This window comes from Triticum urartu, chromosome 5 (genome assembly GCF_003073215.2).
Source record: "Triticum urartu cultivar G1812 chromosome 5, Tu2.1, whole genome shotgun sequence".
In the NCBI taxonomy this organism is placed as follows: domain Eukaryota; kingdom Viridiplantae; phylum Streptophyta; class Magnoliopsida; order Poales; family Poaceae; genus Triticum; species Triticum urartu.
This window is the reverse complement of record NC_053026.1, coordinates 612,373,763-612,396,984: the sequence shown is the minus strand read 5'-3', so window position 1 is coordinate 612,396,984 and position 23,222 is coordinate 612,373,763. Positions and strand designations below refer to the sequence as shown.

The 23,222-nt window shown below is 45.8% G+C and overlaps 3 protein-coding genes across 6 annotated transcripts; all 3 read left to right on the top strand.

Moving 5' to 3' along the window:
- The first annotated feature begins 67 nt into the window (after positions 1 to 67).
- LOC125511234 (mitotic-spindle organizing protein 1B-like) lies at positions 68 to 2,779 on the top strand. 2 transcript variants are annotated; one of them, XM_048676561.1, is made up of 3 exons: positions 68 to 379; positions 706 to 1,080; positions 2,491 to 2,779. In XM_048676561.1, exon 2 carries the CDS (start codon positions 787 to 789, stop codon positions 1,069 to 1,071), a length of 285 nt encoding a protein of 94 aa, XP_048532518.1. In that variant the 5' UTR covers positions 68 to 379; positions 706 to 786; the 3' UTR covers positions 1,072 to 1,080; positions 2,491 to 2,779. The 2 variants fall into 2 exon arrangements, with proteins under 2 accessions (XP_048532518.1, XP_048532519.1); XM_048676562.1 differs by having other exon boundaries at positions 2,488 to 2,779.
- Positions 2,780 to 4,049: 1,270 nt separating this feature from the next.
- On the top strand, positions 4,050 to 8,140 carry LOC125511233 (calmodulin-binding protein 60 A-like). Of its 3 annotated transcripts, none has more exons than XM_048676559.1 (7): positions 4,050 to 4,314; positions 4,409 to 4,484; positions 5,472 to 5,524; positions 5,623 to 6,104; positions 6,445 to 6,605; positions 6,943 to 7,146; positions 7,251 to 8,140. In XM_048676559.1, the coding sequence occupies exons 1-7, from the start codon at positions 4,184 to 4,186 to the stop codon at positions 7,845 to 7,847; spliced, it is 1,704 nt and encodes a 567-aa protein (XP_048532516.1). In that variant the 5' UTR covers positions 4,050 to 4,183; the 3' UTR covers positions 7,848 to 8,140. The 3 variants fall into 3 exon arrangements, with proteins under 3 accessions (XP_048532516.1, XP_048532515.1, XP_048532517.1); XM_048676558.1 differs by having other exon boundaries at positions 5,620 to 6,104; XM_048676560.1 differs by lacking the exon at positions 6,943 to 7,146 and having other exon boundaries at positions 5,620 to 6,104.
- A 6,375-nt stretch (positions 8,141 to 14,515) lies between these two features.
- LOC125511232 (pectin acetylesterase 3-like) lies at positions 14,516 to 18,434 on the top strand. Its single transcript, XM_048676556.1, has 10 exons — positions 14,516 to 14,651; positions 14,853 to 15,034; positions 16,494 to 16,576; positions 16,659 to 16,788; positions 16,893 to 17,181; positions 17,267 to 17,381; positions 17,525 to 17,602; positions 17,699 to 17,804; positions 17,899 to 18,047; positions 18,139 to 18,434. The coding sequence occupies exons 2-10, from the start codon at positions 14,908 to 14,910 to the stop codon at positions 18,238 to 18,240; spliced, it is 1,179 nt and encodes a 392-aa protein (XP_048532513.1). The 5' UTR covers positions 14,516 to 14,651; positions 14,853 to 14,907; the 3' UTR covers positions 18,241 to 18,434.
- Positions 18,435 to 23,222: the final 4,788 nt, after the last annotated feature.

Genomic DNA, 23,222 nt, shown 5'->3' with positions numbered 1-23,222 from the left:
CAGGGCGGACGTACATAGTGGGCTGCGGAGGAGGAGATGGGCTAGACGAAAAAAATAAGCCCAGCAGGCTGCCTATATCCCGGCGCCCCGTCCCCACCCCTGTTGGGTCCACTCTGCTTCCCTCTCCGGCTCCCCCGATCTGAACTCGCCGCCAGCCGCCTCCGGGGTCGTGCCTCGCCGACCACTCGCCGTCGCCGAGTCCCCCTTGTCTCCGTGCCCCCGCCACTGCCGCGCCCGCGCACTCCACCGCATCCCAGCCGCCCAGTCCTGTCCGCGGCGGTCGGCCTTGTGCAGGCGTGCACCCCGCCCTGCACTACATCAGCAGCCACCAGCTACCGGCCAGCCCTCCCACCGTCCCACGACTAAACGCAGTGCACAGGTACGGGTACCTATCAACATTCCCCAATTTTCCCAGTTTCTGTTGTTCGGTTATGATTGGTACTAATGCAGGGACCGATAGATTAGAATGTAATTTTTTTCTCGTAGAATTGTTTAGGAATTGGTATGTAGTTGTAGAATTTTTTTTTCTTGTAGAATTGTTCAAGAATTGGTATATGTACTACTATGTAGGCTTCTTTTATGCAAAACTGAGACTTAGTTGGGAATTTTGGTGTGTTTGCAAAACCATATCGATTTATATCTGCCTGCTATTGGTAAATAATTAGAACGGTCACATGTCATATTTGTTGTTGATTTTTTTTGTAGGTAGACCACCCTGTTTTAAATTCCTAGATCCGGCTACCGGAGAGCGGAAGGGGAAGCCGACGGCGACCGCGCCCCCGTGAGATGGGAATGGAGGAGTCGGCGGGGGGTGCCGCGAGGCAGGCCAAGGAGTCGCTGGAGCTGGCGTTCCAGATGTCCCAGATCCTGGACACCGGCCTCGACCGCCACACCCTCTCGCTGCTCATGGCGCTCTGCGACCGCGGCGCCAACCCGGAGGCCCTCGCCGCCCTCGTCCGCGAGCTCTCCTCCGCCGCTCCGCCGTCTGCCGCCGCCACCGCACCCGCCTCCAACACCACAGCGGCCCCGGCCACCCCCTCGTTGTTCCCCTCCGGCTTTCGCCAGCTCTAGGCTACTAGGGTTCGTGCCCTCGACTCCTTCTTTTTCCTCCCAGATGACACCGCTTGTCACTTGATGGCGTTGTGTGTGTGCACATAGGCCTTCCATGCTGTATGCTGAAACTGGTTCCTGATTTGTATTCTCGAGAATCGAGATTGGTAATGCAAGGGGGGTCTGTGTCAAACTCTGTCACGCTCTAGCAAATGATTTTCTCTTCTGTTGGCTGAAATTGCTTCCTGGTTTGTATCCTCAAGATTGATAATGCAATGGAGTCTGTGTCAAATTCTGTTATCCACATTCTTGCACATGGATTGATTCGTTGGAGTTATCCATATCGTTATGACACCAATGCAAGATTGCAGAGACGAATTTGAAATACGGTCTACTTATTTGGGTCACCTGTATAAATATGAATTCCACGTTTAAGTGACTGGAATCATTCCCATGAGTAGAATTGTTGTTATGTCAATGTTCCTTGTTTTGGAGGCATCCCAATTAGTAGCTATTCTTTATCATTCGTTTGGCTGAGGTGTATACACACATGTTTCAATCATTGCTAGATTCATCATATTCAAGGACTGAGTATTTGAACTCACCTTTCATTGTGTTATTATTTTCTTTATCACTAATGTTTATACAGTAGTAAAATGATCACCAAGTTAGCTCATTGTCCTTGAACAAAGGTGGAAGCAAATGGAAATACTTTACACAGTTAGCCTGCCTATGCTCCTCACCAATGGTTGTAAGGTTTGGTTGCATCATTATTGTGAGATTTTGAATACTCTACAAAGTCTGCCTATGCTCCTCCCAAATAGTGTATGCGGGCTGGCCTGCCCATCGTAGAATTGTGAGTTCGACATTTTAACTACAAGGGAGCGTGCTCATGAGCAGAGTGGTTGTTATGTCAATGTTCTTTGTTCTAGACTAGAGGCATCCTAATTAGTAGCTCTTCTCTGTCATTGGTTTGGTTGAGGTACATGTACGGATGTTCCAACAACTGCTGGATACATCATATTCAAGGACATCATTCGACTTCACCCTTTAGTAAGTTATTGTTTTCTCTATCACTCTGGGATTTAAGGAGGAAATGCTTTACAAATCCAACACATGCTTCTCACTGGTGGTGTATTCAAGTTGGCCTGCCCATCGTATTTTTCATCTTGTTTCCTGATGTTGTATAAATCTAATAGTCAAGCAGTAGCCTTGTATCCAATTAAGTTGTATTTTCAAGAACAAAAAAATGTACTAGTATATAGTTTAGAAGTTGATATCTCCCAAGGTGATTTGAAGCATACAACCATGATGCAACCAAACTTTATTATGCTAAGAAAAATTCTCCCATGTCCGAAATTTCAATCAGTGTGCAACCACTAGAGGTACCACCTGTTTCTCTTCACAACATTCTAAACATCACCTTCATTCATTCAGCAGGTACCGAAAACTGGACGCAACTGAAGTTCTTGATTTGAAGTCGGACCAAATCTGATACTTGGCTTGCTGGAAGAGACGGATTAGCTTTGGTCAGGAGGAAGCAAATCTTGCTCTGCGATGCACTTGTGATGTTGTTTCCACCAGAAAAAGTTGTCGCTTATTGAGTTCCTGTAAATTGGCATCTTTCTTTGCTTGACTTGGACACTACTGTAGTAATCATGATGGCCACTGCCACTGCCCCTTCATTCATAGTCTTCTTATATTCCCATCGCTGTATGCATCAGCTGGACATCTGGTGTTCTGTCGATTATCCTCTCGTTGACGATGGTGTCATGCTTATCTGAAAGGAACACGTCATGGCCTGGTGGCCATGAATCGAGCTCTCGTATTCGGGATAACAGTCAAAAAGCTATGAAAAATGATGACATCTCTTGCTGAGGCTGAGAATCCACGATACAAATTTGGTTTTCTTCACTCGTCTTCAGCAATTGCTGTCGGTTTTCTTCACTCGTCTTCAGACATGATATGTACTGATGACACTAGCGCCATCTTGTCATGCACATGGAGGAAACTCTTTCTACTGCTGCTTAGTTCATGCAGGGGCACCCGTACCTGCAACGGTGTACTCTGCATCTCAGCGATGCACTTATATATTATCCATTATTATTATTATTATCAGAAGAAGAGAAATAAAAATCCTGTTAGGTTGATATAATTGGTTATTAGACAAACTTCAACCCTATCAGGTTGATAATTGGACATTGGACAAACCTGTGACGCGCCACATCTCCTAATCAGGGCTACGGACAAATGTTTGGTTTGTAGCCACACTTGAGCCTGTTTGGATTATCGTTTTCCTTTTAAACACCCTCGTAAGAAACACACATCTTGTCCCGTCGTTTCATTTCCGATCGGAATTTCCTCAGTGGCCGGTCCGATATACAACTTTAAATTAAACACCTCCTTATTAAACCACAACCATCCCAAGCGCGGCCTTAACCGAGTGTTAGGCGCGCGGGTAAGCCAGTGTACAAGTGTTTTGTCGTAGCCACGTCTTCTTAGTTGCTTACCCCATCTTATCAAAGACTCGGTCGCTAGATCGCCTTTTGTCATAAGTGCGGCGACCAATTAAGCCACCACAAACTGTGGCATGGACGCAACAAGCGTTGCCAAGTGTGGAATGCAACCAAACATGTCTGCTATTGCCGTATGCGCCTTTTCCCGTTTTGCCAAGTGCTGTATGTGCCACCCTCAAAAAGTACTGTGTCAACTCAAAACATAGAAAAGTACTGTGTGTGCTGGACAAGTGTATGAGTTTTTTTTTTTTTTTTGAGGGAGAGAAGTGTATGAGTTGCCTCATGTTTGGCACCGGAATTTGCCAAACAGTGCCCATGTCTCGGTCGATCGGACGGACGGGACAAGTGGCCGAGCCGGAAGAAAAGGATCCGACGCCGAATATGCGCTTCGGGCCGGCAGGGTAGGGTAGGCCGGGTCGGTCTGTCTGTAGCCTGCCTTTTCCGGCCCTGTGGGCCGAGTCACCCCGCAATTTGAGGCCATTTCCTATGCGGCTCCAACCGAACCAAACCCACCGTCCGTCCCGTCCGTGCACCGTGGCCATCTGACCGAACCAGTTCCCGTGCGGGCGGCGCGGCGCAGGGTTAGGTTGCGACCGGCGGCGGCGATCGGAGATCAGATGTCGCAGAAGCGGCAGCCGGAGGAGCGCGAGCGGCCGCGGTGGGGGGGCTGCGGCGGAGGCCCGGCCGAGTCCGGCGGGAGCTCCTCCCCCGCCGACCCCAAGCGGCAGCGGGTCCCCGCCCTCCGCGAGTAAGCATCCCGTCCCCCTTCCCCTTTCCTGGCGGCCTCGATCGGAATCTCCACCTCGGTTTCTCTGATTGGATTGGATTGGATTCGTTTGCAGGGTCATCACGGAGGTGATGCGGAAGAGCAGCATCGAGAAGCTCTTCTCGTCGATCGAGCCCCTCATCCGGAGAGTGGTGAGCCACCGTCCGTCTCGTGCACCTCGTTCCCGTGTTTTCCCCGTCCCCAATCCTCGTTTCCTTCAGCCGTATCACGACGAATTCGCAGGCTGTGCTCCGTCTAATCCGCGTCTCCTTTCTTTTCATTTCCTTGGGCCTAGGTATCTGAATTAACCTTAGTTTTTTTTTTTTCAATTGGTGATCAGTATAACTGTCAGGAATCCATTTTCTACATCGCTTAGTTTAGTCTTGAATATGTAGAATCAGAAACTCCGCAGACCCACAAATTTGGACCGTGAGGTTACAACGAACCTTTAGGTATTGATTTAGGAACAGGTGGTTCGTATTGAGTAGATCTGAAATCGCACTTTTGACAACGCTCTTCATTGCAGCCATTCATCTGCAGAGTAGTGAGGAGTCTATGCAAGCTGTCCCCCCCAATTTCCTTCAACCGTGCCAGAAAATTTTATAATCTGCATCTTCTATTCATTCCATTAGGCTTACGATTATGATGTGCTGGGTGACATGGTTTCTGAATTAAACTTAGCTTACTTAAATTGTTGATCAACATTGCTGCTGTCAGGAGTCCATCTTGTATTGGTCCTGTATTTGTGTTAGTTTTGAAGAGTAAGGAATTATTAGTAACTCACAAATCTTTACTAAGAGATCACAATGACCTTGTAGGTATTAATTACTTTAGGAAAAGGGGTTCTTGTTCAAGAGTAGATCTCAATCACAATTTTTGGAAGCCACTGTATTGAATTAGTTTTTCTACCATTGTATTGTTCTACATTCAGAACCATTGAAACCCTGCGAAACTAGCAACGAAGCATTCATTCCAATGGACATTTTCTCATTCATTTTCAAAAGATAATATTAAATATTTTCAGTCAAGGCTGTTGCTTGCATCATAAAGCTTGACCTAGTCAGTGCTGTTTTCAGCCATGTTTTTGTTTTAAGTTATTCAGTGGTGATCTTGATGCTTAATTCGAGTCAAATTTTTAGGTTAAAGAAGAAATTGAGTTGGCCCTCGCAAATCATGCCGCTATGATGACAAGGTACGGTATATGAACACTTCTTTGACAATTTTTGAAGTTCGTAAACTGATGCAGCTTCATCTAACCACCTTGTTTTTTTGTTCATTTTTCATTAGAAGTCCCACGTACACTGTTCCATCTACATCGAAAAATCTGCAGCTCCAATTCACGACTAGGCTTTCTCTTCCAATTTTCACTGGCTCCAAGGTTGAAGGCGAGGGTACCTTAAGTATTGCTCTAGTCGACACTTTGACCAGAGAAGTTGTAGTGATGGGTACGGAGTCCCTGTTGAAGGTTGAAATAGTAGTTCTAGAGGGTGACTTTGAGGACGGAGAAGGCAATGACTGGACAGCTCAGGAGTTCAATAATAACATCGTTAAAGAAAGACAAGGTAAACGGCCCTTGCTTTCTGGAGACGTGTTTGTTGGCCTTGATAAAGGCATTGGTACAGTGGGAGATGTAGCATTCACAGATAACTCCAGCTGGACACGCAGCCGAAAGTTCAGGTTAGGTGCAAGAACTGAGGATGGTTGTTATAATGGCGTAAGAGTACGGGAAGCAAAAACTGAATCATTTGTGGTAAAGGATCATCGTGGAGAATGTGAGTTGATGCTGCTTTCAATTGTTATTTGTTTCTTGCACCCCTTCCTGCACATTTGATAAGTTTCATCATTTTGGCACAGCGTCCTTAAAATTGACAACTGCACATAGAAATATAAGCACATGAATTCCTTGCTGCAATCTAGATTTGTTAGAACACAGTGCCCTTGATAGTCATAGTCACGTAATAAAAATTTGCTTTCTCAATGCAAGGATTTTGACCAACTTAGCTTACTCTTACTGCTAATGATTGACCTATGTCATTGCATCATTGTCTCAAATGCTACCAAATTGGGCAAATTTAAATGCCTCACTTGTTATATTTTGTTCCCCTTTCCCAGTGTACAAGAAGCATCACCCACCAGTTCTTGAAGATGAGGTTTGGAGACTGGAGAAGATTGGCAAGGAAGGAGCTTTTCACAAGCGTTTGAATAAGGAGAAGATAGTTACAGTCAAAGATTTTCTCACTTTATTGCATCTTGATGCTCCTAGGCTCCGGAAGGTACTATGCACCCTTTTGCAAGGTTTACAGAATTTGCTTATGTATTTTATATTCTTTGTAGAGTTTATACAAGCTGTTGATGACTAGTCCATTCTGTCCAAGGTTGACATGTATATTTATATCGAACATGTTTGACAGCATTATTTTGTAAATCTTTGAATTAAGAAAAACTGGAACCATCAAACTGCATATATGTGTAGGAGTTCCTCATTTGGATGGATCAACTGCATTTTATCTATGGTAGTGTAAATGAGGTGTGGCATGTTGTTGCAGATGATAGTGGTGTCTCAGAAAATATGTAGATTTCCTAACCAACTCTAATGTTAACATTGTGCAGATATTGGGCACTGGCATGTCAACTAAGATGTGGGAGGTTACTATTGAGCATGCAAAAACAACATGTATTCTCAGTGACAAGGTGCATATTTACTATCTAGAAAGCCCAAGCAAAACTGCTGTTGTGTTCAATGCTGTAGGGGAAGTGAGAGGGTTAATATCTGAGAAGTTTGTTTCTGTTGATGATCTGACAGAAAAGGAGAAGGTATTCACTTTTCTTCGTCGTATAAGCTCTTTAGATCAAATTCGTTTCCCCTTCTACCAGTTGCAACGTAGACCATCTGGTCTTACAGCATTTGTTCTTTCTAGGCTGAAGCAAATGCAGCTGTTAAACAAGCATTTGAAGACTGGAAGAATGTCTCGACCTGCGACAATGAAACACTTTTGGAGAATCCGTCACAGCTCCTCAATATGAGATCCTCATCTTTGTGTGAAAACGAATTTTTCCAGTTACCTGCACAAGTTGCCGCTGATGATTTTGATTTAAGCCACTTGGACATACCATCAGGCGACATTTTCTCTGTCGAACCATTGTGTGCCTTGGATCCTTGTGCGGTGGGAGTTGTAGAGAGCAGTGAAAATAGATTTCAGCCTGAGCTTCCCCCACTTGGTGGCCATGGACAGCCTCAAGAATCACTCGCTTTAGACAAGTTCTCGAATTCATTGGTTTTTGAGGAGAGCACCAGTCACGCCTCGTTCAACGAAGAGGACTATTATTGCCGTCCAGGTCCAGACCCCCCGGTATCCTTTGACACACAAGATCTTGGGGCTGCGCTGAAGGGCTTCATTGCGACGATATCAAAGCCAAAGCCATATAGAGGATGGAGGACATTGTCCTATGTTATAGGATGGATATTCTACACCAAGAGGATGGCCGCTCAGAAGAGGAAGAAACCCGGGAAATGATGATTTCCATTTGCCTGTGGTTGATTAGTTAAAAAATTGTGAGATATAGAAGTGGACGAAAGGAAAGCATGTACAAATGAGTGGTTGGTTACCTTTTGGATCTTTTATTTTTGGTCGCATGTTTTGCTGGTGTTCTCAAGCCGTTTTATCTGCGAGAGTGACACCTGTAAATAATCTGATGATTGTTTTGCTGGTGTCTTGAGCCGTTTTATCAGCAAGAGTTCGCCTGTAAATAATCAGATGAAGCTCTGTACAGTACATAAATCCGTAAATATGAATGGTGGTGCCTATCATCGGTGTGTTATTGGTATTTGTCAGGTTGGTCTGTAACTTCGTTAGCACATCTTTTGTCGTATGACATTACATGCGCGCATGATGCCCAAGTATGAATGAAGTCTACAGGTGCAGAACCAAAAGAATTGCGTTGTGCTGCCAAATTCAGACTCCAAATGTTTGCTGGATCTGAAGTTGCAAAACAGCAACGGGCACTTCTATTGTGACGTATAATTCGGCTTTTTACCATGCAGTAAATGATTTTCGAGATGTTTAAACAAAAAAGTGCCCGTGCCGTACATGATACTTCCTCGGTAACGTGATTTTCTGGCTGATTGCATGCACTCAGTGTACTCACCCGAGTCCATGGCCCTGCCACTCCACCATGAATGGACCATACACACCCCATGGAAGAGATTAGCTCTCGTACCTCCATGACGAAGTAGAAAGAGGAGAGGGAGGATAGCTAAGTTCATTCGCTTGCAGTGTGCGTGTAGTTGAGTGTACGTTTCTTCCTGGTTCTAAACATCAGGGCATCGCCGATCAAGTCTATTTTCCACGAATCCTTGAACCTTCTTCCTTCCTTTCATCCCTACTGGCACCTGAAATCTCTTTGTTGGAGATCATCTCTGCCAACCAGGTCAACCATGAGCTCGCCGATCCGACATGCTTTGCCCTAGTCGCTCCCACCTCCCCTTTGGTCTTGCGATGAGTTTAGCCAGTGCAGCACCATCTTCATCCATATGAGTAGTTTTGAGCTTGAGATGTCATTGTCTTTTGCTTCTTGGATGCAAGATTGGGGTTCTTGAGTAATCTAATGAGGCCATCCCATTTATTTGGCTTGTTCAACTTGATCCAAGATGCACTTTAACCTATGAAAAAACTGAAATCCTCGTGAATAATCAATAAAGTGGCCGTATGCATCTCCCAGATGCAGAGGCCGGGGGTCATCCTCCTTTTCTATTTTTTTTTGAAAAAATCGAAAAATCGCACCAAGTGACCTGAAAATCTGATACCACATGATAGTGTAGGATCGATCAAGTCTATCTTGGGGAGGGAGGGGGGGGGGGGTGAATAGGCTACTAAGACAAAATGGGACTCTTTTTCCAAATTTTAATTTCCTTGGTGATTTTAGGCTTCTCTAATAATCTATGAAGCACCCTACACAAGCAAGTCTACAAGAGTATAGGCAGCAGAAAGTAAACACATGCAAGTGTAAGTAACAAGGTAGAATTAGGGAGATGCAAACACGGGTAGGTTCGGTGAAGATTTTTACCGTGGTTTGGATAGTTAGTGCTATCTTACATCCACACTGATGGATACCTTGATCCACAAAGGACCTAAGATCACAAGGATCCACTAGTAGAAAATGGGCCATTTGTCCCGGTTCAAAAGGGCCTTTAGTCCCGGTTCTGGAACCGGGACTAAAGGCTCGGTACTAAAGCCCCCCCCCCCCTTTAGTCCCGGTTCTTATACAAACCGGGACTAAAGGCCCTTCACGTGGCCGCTGACTAGAACTCCACCTTTAGTCCCGGTTGGTAACACCACTAAAGGTAATTTTATGATTTTTTTAATTTTCCCCCATTTTCAAATTTCTGAATTATTTTACAATTTAATCTTTAATAACCCACCCCTCATCACTGCTCAATTTAATCTCTAATCTCTAATCACCCCTCATCATTCCAAATCATCTAACTTCCTAGTCCCCCTCGTTTCCAAGTCTGCACTTGATGTTTTCCTGACAATAGTAAGATGTCAATCCTATTAACCCTTAGGAGTTTAGCTTGAGCATGAAATCACACATTTCACTATTTGAGTTTGAAACTATTATTCTAAAAAACAATGATTATTTAGTAACACTAATATTTCTTAAATAAGTAGTTTGACCATAGTTTGACCGGATTTGACCAAAATTCAAAAAAACTGAAATAAAGTAACACTAATATTCTTGAATAATTATTTAGTAACAGTAATACTTCTTGAATAAGTAGTTTGACTAAAATTCAAAAAAACTAAAATTTGAGCATAATTTTTTCCTTTTAGAATTTGAGGATTCTAAAAATTTGCAAACACGCAGTAGGCGGTCAAAATCAGATGCGGATTTTCGTGCTGAACATTTTGATATATTATACGTTTTTTTCCGACATCGTACGCAAATGTTATAGCTGTTTTACTTTTTCATAACACTTTTTTGCAAAACATGTCCAAATTTAAGTTTTCTAATTTTCCTAACTAGTAGATGTAGTAATATAACTACATCTCGAAGGATTTTATCTTTTATCTTTTGTCATTTTCTTTTGTTTTTTTCAAAACTGAAATGGCGATACACGCGGGGGGGGGGGGGGGGGGGGGGGGGGGGGGGGGGGGGGTAGAGTTTGAGAAATGGGCCCTTTAGTCCCGGTTCGTGTCTCAAACCGGGACTAAAGGTCCCATTTGAACCGGAACTAATGCCTTTAGCCGCTCGAACCGGGACTAATGTGTATATTGAGCTGTGATCAAAGCCATGTTTTCTACTAGTGATCACATTTGCGAGATCCCACAAAGGAATGGTCCATGAAGGACATTCACCCATGAAGAATCCACGAAGGAGCAACCAACCTATTCCACCGTGGCGTACACCCATGAAGGACTAGCCTCACTAAGCATGGATCTTCACAAACTAGGTGATCTCTTAGCCCTTACAAAATTCTTGGCTTCTTGACAAACTTGAAGACTTGCAACCACCTTGCCGATCTAGGAGGCACACAACCTCCAAAAGTAATAAGATGGCGATTGCTAGCTGATGAATCCATTGTTCTTGTGCTTCAAAAGATAATCTCTTCAACACCCATACTCTCTCAAGCTTTGGCTTTTGAACTGGAGAAGTAGGAGTGGAAAACAAGAGAGATTAGATCTCAAAGGATTGACTTCGATGGTTAGATTAGAAAGCCCTTTGAAATCGTCATGAGGAGGTGGAGTTCTCTTTGAGAACAAATGATGGGACTGGAGTTTGCTTCGAGTGAACATGTGGGATATGTGGAGTATAAATAGGAGGGATCATAAATCTGGTCGTTACCAACTCTATTACACAACTCGGAAGCTCTCGAGTGATCAAGTCGGCGGCTCTGACGTGAATAAAAGTGTCAACATCCAAATGGCTCAGATGATCTGAAAAAAGAGCATTTGGAGGCTACGAATGGAACTCTTTAGCAATGGCACACTATTGTTGCTTCAGAATTCTGGCTGGATGGCTTCGAAAGTTCAAAGGAGGCAACCGATGGTTTGCCAAAATATTCAACAATTCCAAATGGAACAATTGGTAGCTCCGAATGGAAGAGGTTTTGCAATGGCTATATCTGGTGTACTGCTCGGTGGTTCTAACAAGAATAGCTCGACAACTTCGAATATGAAAGTTGGGTAGATATAGTGGAGGAATGTTGAAGGATTTTGAAGTCATTAGAGTTTGATCTTTAAGCACGCGAAGAGAGAAAATCATTACATCATCCTCGTCTCCTTTTGATAGCATCAACATGCCTAAGGAATCAACACTAGTCCTCATGTAATTTTGTGGGGGTCATCTTCCATTCTTTATTGCACCCACAAGAAATTCCCCTGAAATAAACTTGCAGTAGGCATTATGGGCCTGTTTGGATGAAGACATGGGGTTCATGCCTGGTGAAAATTGATGCCTGAAGGTTGCCTGAGAATGCTGATATTTTTGCCTGGTTAGGCATGTGGCGTTTGGTTCGCGTCCTGAGGCTGCTGCTGATTACAGTACAAATTAGTACATAAAAAACTCAACACCTACCCATACCATGCAAAAGAAATAATACAAGAATGCCAGGCAGCTGGGGCAGTACACCTAGGCGTAAGGAATGGATCGCCTGGCCCAGGCTAATCACATGCCTGCCGGCCAGCACAGACTAATGAGCTTGTCAGCTTTGTCAGGCCAGGCTAGAAGCAGAAGTCTAGGACATCAACCAAACATAGCTCAGGCACATTCCAGGCAAGTTTGTGGCCAGGCAATTTTGCTCCAGGCCTCGAACCAAACCGACCCTATTTCCTTCAGATATGTTAACATTAATTATAAAAATTGACCTATGGGGTTATATGCTCTTTCCGATAGGTAGAAGGGTGTCCCAATCTTTCAATGCAAATTAGTCTTTTAATTTGGGTGAAGTCGACTTAAACGATCCGACTACAATGTGTGATGAGGTCTGCACCTATATAATCGCTAAACCAACTTTGGAGTTTTTACTGACCATGTCGAGGCACGATAAACCTGACCACAAATATGTAATCCCTACAAGTAATCGAAGACAAGGAAGAACATTATGAATATTATATGAAGTATATATGAAAGTTGGGGCTTCGTAAGCAGCCCTGGCATGGTCCCTGGACATAAACGAATTACAAGAAGATATAATAATGACAAACTTTTAACAAAATAAACCCTACACATAGTATTTATGGAGGGACAGAGGGGGAGGAGAATCCCATCCTAACTCAGTTTTCTCCACTAATGCAGACTCTAAAAACTACCTGTGGTTATGTACACGGGGTTGATCCAAAAGTAAGGTAGCGCAATACCTATAGAACGATGTGGATGAAAAATATGAAGTATCATCCTATATATTTTATCCATGTGTTTATGCATCATTACGTGATGGTGGATTCGAAGTTATAAAATCTCTACTTAAATCTCCATCTTTCACATATGGTTGCTGCCATCTTCATGCTTGCTCATGCTCTAATGCTTGTCCCTCTCATCCATGCTAGGCCATTTATTCCTTAATAATACAATCATATATTATTTAGACAGTATCATATTCTCCAAATAGGCTTCTGTCCCGCTTTATAAATAAAGCAAACCACCACTTTCATACAACAAGGTCAAGTACCGAAGAAAAAAAAAGTCTGATGGAGCAACAATACAAGTATGCCCAAAAAGAAAAGGAAAATGCCAACATAAACCCACACGCGCCTGAAAGATCAATGACCTAGAGGCAAAGCAAGGTGACATTTTGTCGCTATCAGTGAATCCATCATGTTGCCTAGCCAATCTCTGTTTGCTGCCTAGAGAGTAGGTGCCAGTGCTGCAAAAGGCAGAAATTTGAATAGCGAGTTAGTGGCTCGTCGCAAAACTATCCGCTCTTGATGACCATCTTGTTACTTGTCATCCAAAGAATCTAGGTTATCGCGGCGAACACTAACCAGAAGAGATGTCTCCACCTACCGCTATGATTCGCCTTTCTATCCAGGAACTCAGCCAGGTCAAGGGCCAGCCACTTAGGCCCCAAGGCCTCACGGACAAAGCTCCAAAGGAATCGGGCAACGGGACACACGAAGAACCCATACTCGGAGACACCACAAAGGGGGCATAGACCATCAACCGGCCCATGTCGCTTGACCACCTCTGTCCTCGACATGAGGCAATCAAGTTGAAGCTGCCATAAGAAAATCTAGATCTTCAGCGGAAGGGGCACTTTTCAGCAAGTTGTGGTCCATGCAAGTGTCGGCGCATGACATAGGGCACGATATGCCAAGCCAACATGGAAGAGCCCCAGCGGGTCCAGGTGGCGAGATATGACGTCTGGAGAGTCTGCCAACACTGGTGGGAGGGCCGCTCGAAGGGCGGCCCAAGCTACCGTTTCCTCGGGTCCAAATGTTTGTCGGAACGAGATGTTCCAACTCCCATTGTTGGCGGCCCGAGAAACAAAAAATATCAGGTCTGGGTAGATGCCAAATAGATATGAGAATTCGGCGCAAAGCGGAGATCTGCCTAGCCACGGGTCCAGCTAGAAAAGGTTCCCAACCCCATTGCCTATAGAGACGCTCAGCCCTAGGTGACTCTCATATTTGATCGAATGAATAGACTTCCAGTACTGGGACCCCTCCTTACGCTGCATTTTTGCTAATGAACAGTGTACAATTAGTGAAGATTTGCTGCTAAAAATCATTTTTTAATTAGTTGGTCCTCCCCCAAGGATGATCATTAGCAGAAGTTCCTAGAGACGAAAGTTTCCAATATTTTAGGTTGACGCCCGAGAGCTCTAGTGCCTTTATCTTACTTGAGCAGGTGTGACTACAGGAGCTATTGGTGTAGCTGTAGTAGAATGCCCTCATCACATGGCCATGCGAGTCTCATGCAGATAGATATACTAGTATTCCCTCCGTTTCTAAATATAAGTCTTTCTAGAGATTCCATCAAGTGACTATATACGAAGCAAAATGAGTGAATCTACGCTCTAAAATATGTCTACATACATCTGTATTTGAAATGTCTAAAAAGACTTATATTTAAAAATGGAGGGAGTACTTGTGTGGTGATAAGCTTCGCTTGGATATGGATGAACCGAGAGAATAAGCTGAGATGGATTGCACACTGATCCCAGCGGTGTGATCGTCTTTCTCGGACAAGGATATATAAATCTCGAAGCTTCACTTTTTGAAATTCCGTGCTGGATGATTGACTTTCTGGTAGGAGCATATATCTTGAAGCCCCACTCCTCGAAATTTCGTGCTGGCCAATTGGCGCATATGGAAGGAAATGTAAGCAAAATTGTAGCTAGGCCCCAGGCGGTGTGTCATGCCATGTTCGCGTATAGTAGATTGGATATATACAGGCAATCATAGTCGCTGCATTTAATACCTACCTTTTATTTATTTTTCTTGAAAAAATTAATTCCTTTATATTTGGTACTAATTGAGGACCATCAATATATATCCCCAATTCGACGGGCATATTTCTAGGAGCCAACTGGGAGAGAGTCGTGACTCGTGAGTATCCATATCTCCATTGTTGAAGATGGAGGAGAAGGTCGGGATGGCCAAGCTTTGGGCGCTTTCCATTGTCGTTTTGGTCCTCGCGGCGGCGCCGGGCGTACCGGCGGTGCCTATCACCCTCATCACATCCGCCGTCGACAAGGGAGCCGGTATGTACATGTGTTTATGCCAATTCTGAATCAACCTTTAATACGTTTTATTAGATTATGTCCAGTTTTCCAACCACAAGGCCCAGCCCCCATCAGTTTGGAAGGGTTTTATACTTCCTTGCAATTTCTGTATCCATTCAAAGTGAATCCCCACAATTCAGTTATGATTGTCCCCTAGAAGCCGTATTTGCTGGCCCAGGAACTAGCAGTAAGTGCTATAACACGTATGTCTGCTGTTTACAAAAAAACACATGAAAGTCTAGTGATGCTCGTCTCGAACATAAAGAGAGAAGCAACAAGTATTCACATGTGACTCTTTTTTCAAGCAAGTGTGGCAAGAGCTCTTTTTTTTCATAAAAACAAAAACAAAATTGGCAAGCCAATTAATCATTACGAAAAGGAAATCAGGCGGAAACCAGCACAGCAGACCCAACCTTCTTGATTTTTCGTACCTTAGAGAGAACCTATTTTCAACCCTCTAGTTGATCCGTTTCTACACTCTATGTTTCACCAAATTGAAATTCAAGCGTTCCAGTCGGTTTCTACACTCTATGTTTGTATTTTATCTCTCTTACTATTATCTTAAAAAATACTAATATTATGTTGTCTGTCTTTTTAATCCGTCCTCCCTCCACTTCCCCTTCCCGTTTCTGGTTTGTCGATTTTTTCTCCCACCGATTTTTCTTGAGAACGCCCCTACTAGTGCATGTCTTATTGGCTTATCATATAAAATCATATCTTACGAAATAATATACAATTGAATCTTTGGTATGCCATCACATCAACAATAAAATGGATGGTACAACTAACGGAATTGAATAGTATCCAGCTGTACTGCAATGGTCAGGAATTTGTTGGATCCTTACAAATTGGATCTTAATGCACACTAACTACCATAATATTCCCTATTAAACCCTGCAAATTCAACACTAATTAAGCATTTGTTATGTTGCTTGATGATACTCTCTTGCAATATTCATGTATTGACTACCTAATCTTTTTTTGTGGAATATTGACTACTAATCTAACTAGAGAATATCCCGCGTTGCCACGGGAATTGATTGCAATATATTTCAGTGAATTGATTGTATACATACATAGTTGAATTAATAATATATGAGTATGATCTAAAACTAGAAATGAATACTATATTTGTATTTGATTACTGTGTAGTTGAAAAATATTTCGAATATACATGACATAATATAACTGGAAAAAAAAATCTCATGCATGTTGAGTGGACCTTTGATGAGGTGGCATGTGTGCATGTGATCAACTAATAATGGAAAACCTTTTCTCATGCATGTTATGGTGGGCCTTTGATAAGATGACATGTGCGCATGTTAAGATAATAGGGACTGTGAGTATGCATTATTTAGGTATATAGGATCACGTGGAGATTTATTGGGATAAGGGTGTACTGAAGCAGACCCCATGTAAGTATGAAAATGATGTGCAGTGTGCATGGATGGGACGCCGCCGGCTTACCACATGGATCCGGGGTCCGGTGCAGGGAAGAAGAGCTGGATCGTCAACCTAGAGGTACATCTATACAGAACTATTTCTTCAGTTCATGTGATACATACATTTTACCAAATCTATCGAACATACTGCGAGAATGCAGGGAGGCGGCTGGTGCGAGAACGTGACGGCGTGCATGTACCGCAAGGGGAGCCGCCTCGGGTCCTCGAATCTCATGGAAAGGCAGCTCGAGTTCCGTGGCATCCTGAGCTCCAACCCCGCCGAGAACCCTGGTCCGTACATACATATGGCTCATAAATACATACGTACGTATGCGGTATGCATCGACGTTGGACTTACATTTACTAACGCTTGCACTCCTGCGTACGCACATTAGATTTCTACAGCTGGAACCGGGTGATGGTCCGCTACTGCGACGGCGCGTCCTTCGCCGGCGAAGGCTACGACGCGGGCTCGAGGGTCTACTTCCGGGGCCAACGCATATTTGACGCCGTCATCCAGCACCTCCTCTCCATTGGGATGTCCTCCGCGGATCAGGTGCTGCTGGCGGGCGGCTCCGCCGGGGGCCTGTCGGCAATACTGCACTGCGACCAGTTCGGCGCCTTCTTCGCCGGCCGGAGCACCACCGTCAAGTGCCTCGCCGACGCAGGGCTCTTCCTCGACGCGTACGTTACACACACATGCATCCAGAACTCATCCATCCACACTGCGCATCGATCTTCATTGTTCTGAATCCATGCATGCACTCAGCGTCGACGTCGCCGGTGGGCATACCTTGAGATCCTACTTCGGAGGCGTCGTGGCCACGCATGGGGTGGCGCAGACCCTGCCGAGGAGTTGCACCGGTCGTCTCGACGCCACCTCGGTGCGTAACGTGAATACATGCATAGCGCTGGTTTCATCTGTTTACATGCATGCATGCTATAGCTAGCTGTTGAACTCTACCGTAACCCATGAAGCCGAACTCAACTGACCCCTACCATCTCATGTACGTGCACATGCATGCAGTGCTTCTTCCCGCAGAACATAATCGGCAGCATAAAAACCCCGACCTTCCTGCTGAATGCAGCCTACGATACATGGCAGGTAGGAAGCTGTGGTATATATATATTTGACCAGACATCATCTCAGCATATATAGTTTCTTTTTCGTCTGTGTAACAATAAAGAAAATGTAATTCAGATCCATGAAAGCCTGGCCCCGGACGTGGCCGACCACGGCGGCGCCTGGCGAGCCTGCAAGTCCAGTCGTTTAGCCTGCAACGCATCCCAGATGAAAGTCTTGCAAGGTATACATACATCTATAGAATAGATTAATTTAGCAGCACACTAAATTGTGATACATACGATGATCAAGCAATGATCTGAAATTTATGGGTGCAGCTTTCAGGGAGCAGATGGTGGGAATTGTGCAAGGCGCCTTCTCCCGCTCCAAGGGCAATGGGTTCTTCATAAACTCGTGCTTCACGCACGGCCAGTCCAAGGTCCCGGCTACTTGGAATGCAAATGGCTCTCCTACCATTCACAATAAGGTATCTACTGTCTACCAATTGGATTTTAAAGTGGGTTATATAGTTCATGCTCATTGATTCATTCATTTGTGTCTTGTTCTTGCGTGCACAGAGTATCGCGAAATCTGTGAGTGACTGGTACTTTGGCCGGGCTGAAGTGAGGGCCATCGATTGCCCCTACCCCTGCGACCACACATGCCACAACGACATATGAGAACGGCTGATTCCATTACTCTTAGCGTGTCTTGGAGTACTATTTTGTCGCGTGTACTTTCTCTGTCAACTCGTTACGGAGGAGACAACAGGCAGGTGAACTAATCACTGTACCAGCAGATGAGCTCAAGCACATCCTGCAAAAACTTACTATCAAGATTCGCACTAATTACATTATACAAACGATTCGAATAATCGACGGTCAGACTTTTATGCATGACAAATTATGTTCGCAGATGATGGCAAGTTTACTTGGTGAGTAAACTAAATTTTTCATCATCATGCCAATAAAAATGGCAGGTACTAGGCGCCAGTCGATCGGTCCAACTTTGGGCCAACTGAACCCTACCCATCCAAATTGGTATCTTCCAGCCGTCGGATCCGGTCAGTGGTAGCAACCCCAATCACATCAAAGAGCGTAGGGGAGAGAAAAAAAACAGAGTCACCACGCCCGGCATGCCCTACTCCATCGGGTGCTCCCTTGCCGGGTGCGGCAGCCGCGTTCGTCGTCGACGGCGGCCCCGGCAACACCAGCATGTGGCACACTCTCTCGTTTGCCACCGTCGGTTGCAACACCGCTTCATTCCTGTCCAGCCCAAAAAGTGCTACAAAAAACGAGATGATTGAACCAGCCGTCGCATTTGTTGGAACAAACGACTACGGATAGCGAGGCGATCTGCTGAAAACGGCGATCACATTTGCCAGAACCGGTGACCACGTATGTTGGGGCTGGCAAAATAAAAAGTTGGAACCATTGTTGCCAACAGCTACTACGACGGAAAAAAAATGGTAGAACCGGCAAATCAAAAGTAATGAAGCGGCGACGGCCAGCGCGAGAATAGATGGATAAAGGAAGGAGGCGCGTGGGATGTGTGACTAAGAGCATCTTCAGCCGCGCCCCCAACAGCCCCCCCCCCCCTCCCAAGGCCGTTTTTTAGCGCCGGCGCTGAAAAATCGGCCCCGTAACTAAGAGCATTTCCAGCCACGAGCCTGTTTTTCGCCGGATTGGGCCGAAATTGGCGCCGGCGCACTCAACCCGAACCCGGCACGCTGGGGGACGCTCGGGGGTGCTGGCTTGAACATTTTGGCACGAAAGAGTGGCGGGACCGACACGTCAGCGAGACGAAGGCTGGTCGTCCTCATCGTCTCGGTTTTCCCGCGGGGAATCAATGCCAAGGCTGCCGTCGGTCAACCTGCCATTGATTCACGGGCGGTGAAGTGCGGCGCCGCCGCCCCGCATTCTGCCACGCGTTCACACGCGGCCGCCCCTGGCCGCGCCGGTGAGGCACCAATACTCCCCCTCCTCGCCGCCCCACTTCCTCCCCTCTCTCCGCCGTTCGAGCCCCTCTCTCTCCCCCCCGGCAACCATGAGCGCGAGGTACCCCGGCGACGCGGCGGCGGCCAACGGTTTCGGCCGCCGCTCGCTGCATGAGTGGGAGGCCCACCTCCTCCACGAGGCCAACTACCCCGCGCCGCCCGACGTACGCGCTCCGTCGCGGTGGAGGCTCAGCACCGGCGGGGTCCCTTTCCCCCCTCTGCCCGTCCCCGAGGCGCTCACTGACGAAGCTATGTACCTAGGGTAGGGTCATGGATGTTGGGGAACGTGGCAGAAAACAAAAATTGTCCTACGGTTTCACCAAGATCCATCTAGGAGTTCATCTAGCAACGAGTGATTAGATGCATCTACGTACCTTGTAGATCGCGAGCGGAAGCGTTCAAAGAATGTGGATGAGGGAGTCGTACTCGACGTGATTCGAATCACCGAAGATCCTAGCACCGAACGGACGGCACCTCCGCGTTCAACACACGTACGGAACAGCCATGTCTCCTCCTTCTTGATCCAGCAAGGGCAGAGGAGAGGTTGAGGGAGATGGCACCAGCAGCAGCACGACGGCGTGGTGTTGTTGGAGCTGCAGTACTCCGGCAGGGCTTCGCCAAGCGTTATGGAGGAGGAGGAGGTGTTGGAGAGGGAGGAGGAGGCAACCAAAGGCGTGGGAGAAAAGCCCTCCTTCCCTCACTATATATATAGGAGGGCCAAGGGGGGGGGGGCGCCGGCCCTAGGAGATCCAATCTCCTAGGGTGGGGCGGCGGCCAAGGGGGGTTTCCCTCCCCCCCAAGGCACCTAGGAGGTGCCTTCCCCTCCTAGGACTCTTTCCCCTTGTAACCCTAGGCGCATGGGCCCTCTTGGGGCTGGTGCCCTTGGCCCATGTAGGCCAAGGCGCACCCCCTACAGCCCATGTGCCCCCCCGGGACAGGTGGCCCCACCCGGTGGACCCCCGGGACCCTTCCCGTGGTCCCGGTACAATACCGATAACCCCGAAACTTGTCCCGATGCCCGAAACAGGACTTCCCATATATAAATCTTTACCTCCGGACCATTCCGGAACTCCTCGTGACGTCCGGGATCTCATCCGGGACTCCGAACAACATTCGGGTTACTGCATATACATATCCCTATAACCCTAGCGTCACCGAACCTTAAGTGTGTAGACCCTACGGGTTCAGGAGATATGTAGACATGACCGAGACGACTCTCCGGTCAATAACCAACAGCGGGATCTGGATACCCATGTTGGCTCCCACATACTCCACGATGATCTCATCGGATGAACCACAATGTCGAGGATTCAAACAACCCCGTATACAATTCCCTTTGTCAATCGATATATTACTTGCCCGAGATTCGATCGTCGGTATCCCAATACCTCGTTCAATCTCGTTACTGGCAAGTCACTTTACTCGTACCGTAATGCATGATCCCGTGACCAGACACTTGGTCACTTTGAGCTCATTATAATGATGCATTACCGAGTGGGCCCAGTGATACCTCTCCGTCATACGGAGTGACAAATCCCAGTCTCGATCCATGTCAACCCAACAGATACTTTCGGAGATACCCGTAGTCTACCTTTATAGTCACCCAGTTACGTTGTGACGTTTGGTACACCCAAAGCACTCCTACGGTATCCAGGAGTTACACGATCTCATGGTCTAAGGAAAGGATACTTGACATTGGAAAAACTCTAGCAAACGAACTAACCGATCTTTATGCTATGTTTAGGATTGGGTCTTGTCCATCACATCATTCTCCTAATGATGTGATCTCGTTATCAATGACATCCAATGTCCATAGTCAGGAAACCATGACTATCTGTTGATCAACGAGCTAGTCAACTAGAGGCTTACTAGGGACATGTTGGTGTCTGTTATTCACACATGTATTACGATTTCCGGGTAACACAATTATAGCATGAATAATGACAATTATCATGAACAAGGAAATATAATAATAATGCTTTTATTATTGCCTCTAGGGCATATTTCCAACAGTCTCCCACTTGCACTAGAGTCAATAATCTAGTTACATTGTGATGAATCGAACACCCATGGAATTCTGGTGTTGATCATGTTTTGCTCTAGGGAGAGGTTTAGTCAACGGATCCGCTACATTCAGGTCCGTATGTACTTTACAAATCTCTATGTCTCCATCTTGAACATTTTCACGAATGGAGTTGAAGCGACTCTTGGTGTGCCTTGTCTTCTTGTGAAACCTGGGCTCCTTGGCAAGAGCAATAGCTCCAGTGTTGTCACAGAAGAGCTTGATCGGCCCCGACGCATTGGGTATGACTCCTAGGTCGGTGATGAACTCCTTCACCCAAATTGCTTCATGCGCTGCCTCCGAGGCTGCCATGTACTCCGCTTCACATGTAGATCCCGCCACGACGCTCTGCTTGCAACTGCACCAGCTTACTGCCCCACCATTCAAAATACACACGTATCCGGTTTGTGACTTTGAGTCATCCAGATCTGTGTCGAAGCTAGCGTCGACGTAACCCTTTACGACGAGCTCTTCGTCACCTCCATAAACGAGAAACATTTCCTTAGTCCTTTTCAGGTACTTCATGATATTCTTGACCGCTGTCCAGTGTTCCTTGCCAGGATTACTTTGGTACCTTCCTACCAAACTTACGGCAAGGTTTACATCAGGTCTGGTACACAGCATGGCATACATAATAGAACCTATGGCTGAGGCATAGGGGATGACGCTCATCTCTTCTATATCTTCTGCCGTGGTCGGACATTGAGCTGAGCTCAATTTCATACCTTGCAACACAGGCAAGAACCCCTTCTTAGACTGATCCATATTGAACTTCTTCAATATCTTATCAAGGTATGTGCTTTGTGAAAGACCTATGAGGCGTCTTGATCTATCTCTATAGATCTTGATGCCTAATATATAAGCAGCTTCTCCAAGGTCCTTCATTGAAAAACTCTTATTCAAGTAAGCCTTGATGCTGTCCAAGAGTTCTATATCATTTCCCATCAAAAGTATGTCATCTACATATAGTATGAGAAATGCTACAAAGCTCCCACTCACTTTCTTGTAAACGCAGGCTTCTCCATAAGTCTGCGTAAACCCAAACGCTTTGATCATCTCATCAAAGCGAATGTTCCAACTCCGAGATGCTTGCACCAGCCCATAAATCGAGCGTTGGAGCTTGCACACCTTGTCAGTATTCTTAGGATCGACAAAACCTTCCGGCTGCATCATATACAATTCTTCCTTAAGGAAACCATTAAGGAATGCCGTTTTGACGTCCATTTGCCAAATTTCATAATCATAAAATGCGGCAATTGCTAACATGATTCGGACGGACTTCAGCTTCGCTACCGGTGAGAAAGTCTCATCGTAGTCAACCCCTTGAACTTGTCGATAACCCTTAGCGACAAGCCTAGCTTTATAGATGGTCACATTACCATCCGCGTCTGTCTTCTTCTTAAAGATCCATTTATTTTCTATGGCTCGCCGTTCAACGGGCAAGTCAGTCAAAGTCCATACTTCGTTTTCATACATGGATCCTATCTCGGATTTCATGGCTTCTAGCCATTTGTCGGAATCCGGGCCCGCCATCGCTTCTTCATAGTTCGAAGGTTCACTGTTGTCTAACAACATGATTTCCAAGACAGGGTTTCCGTACCACT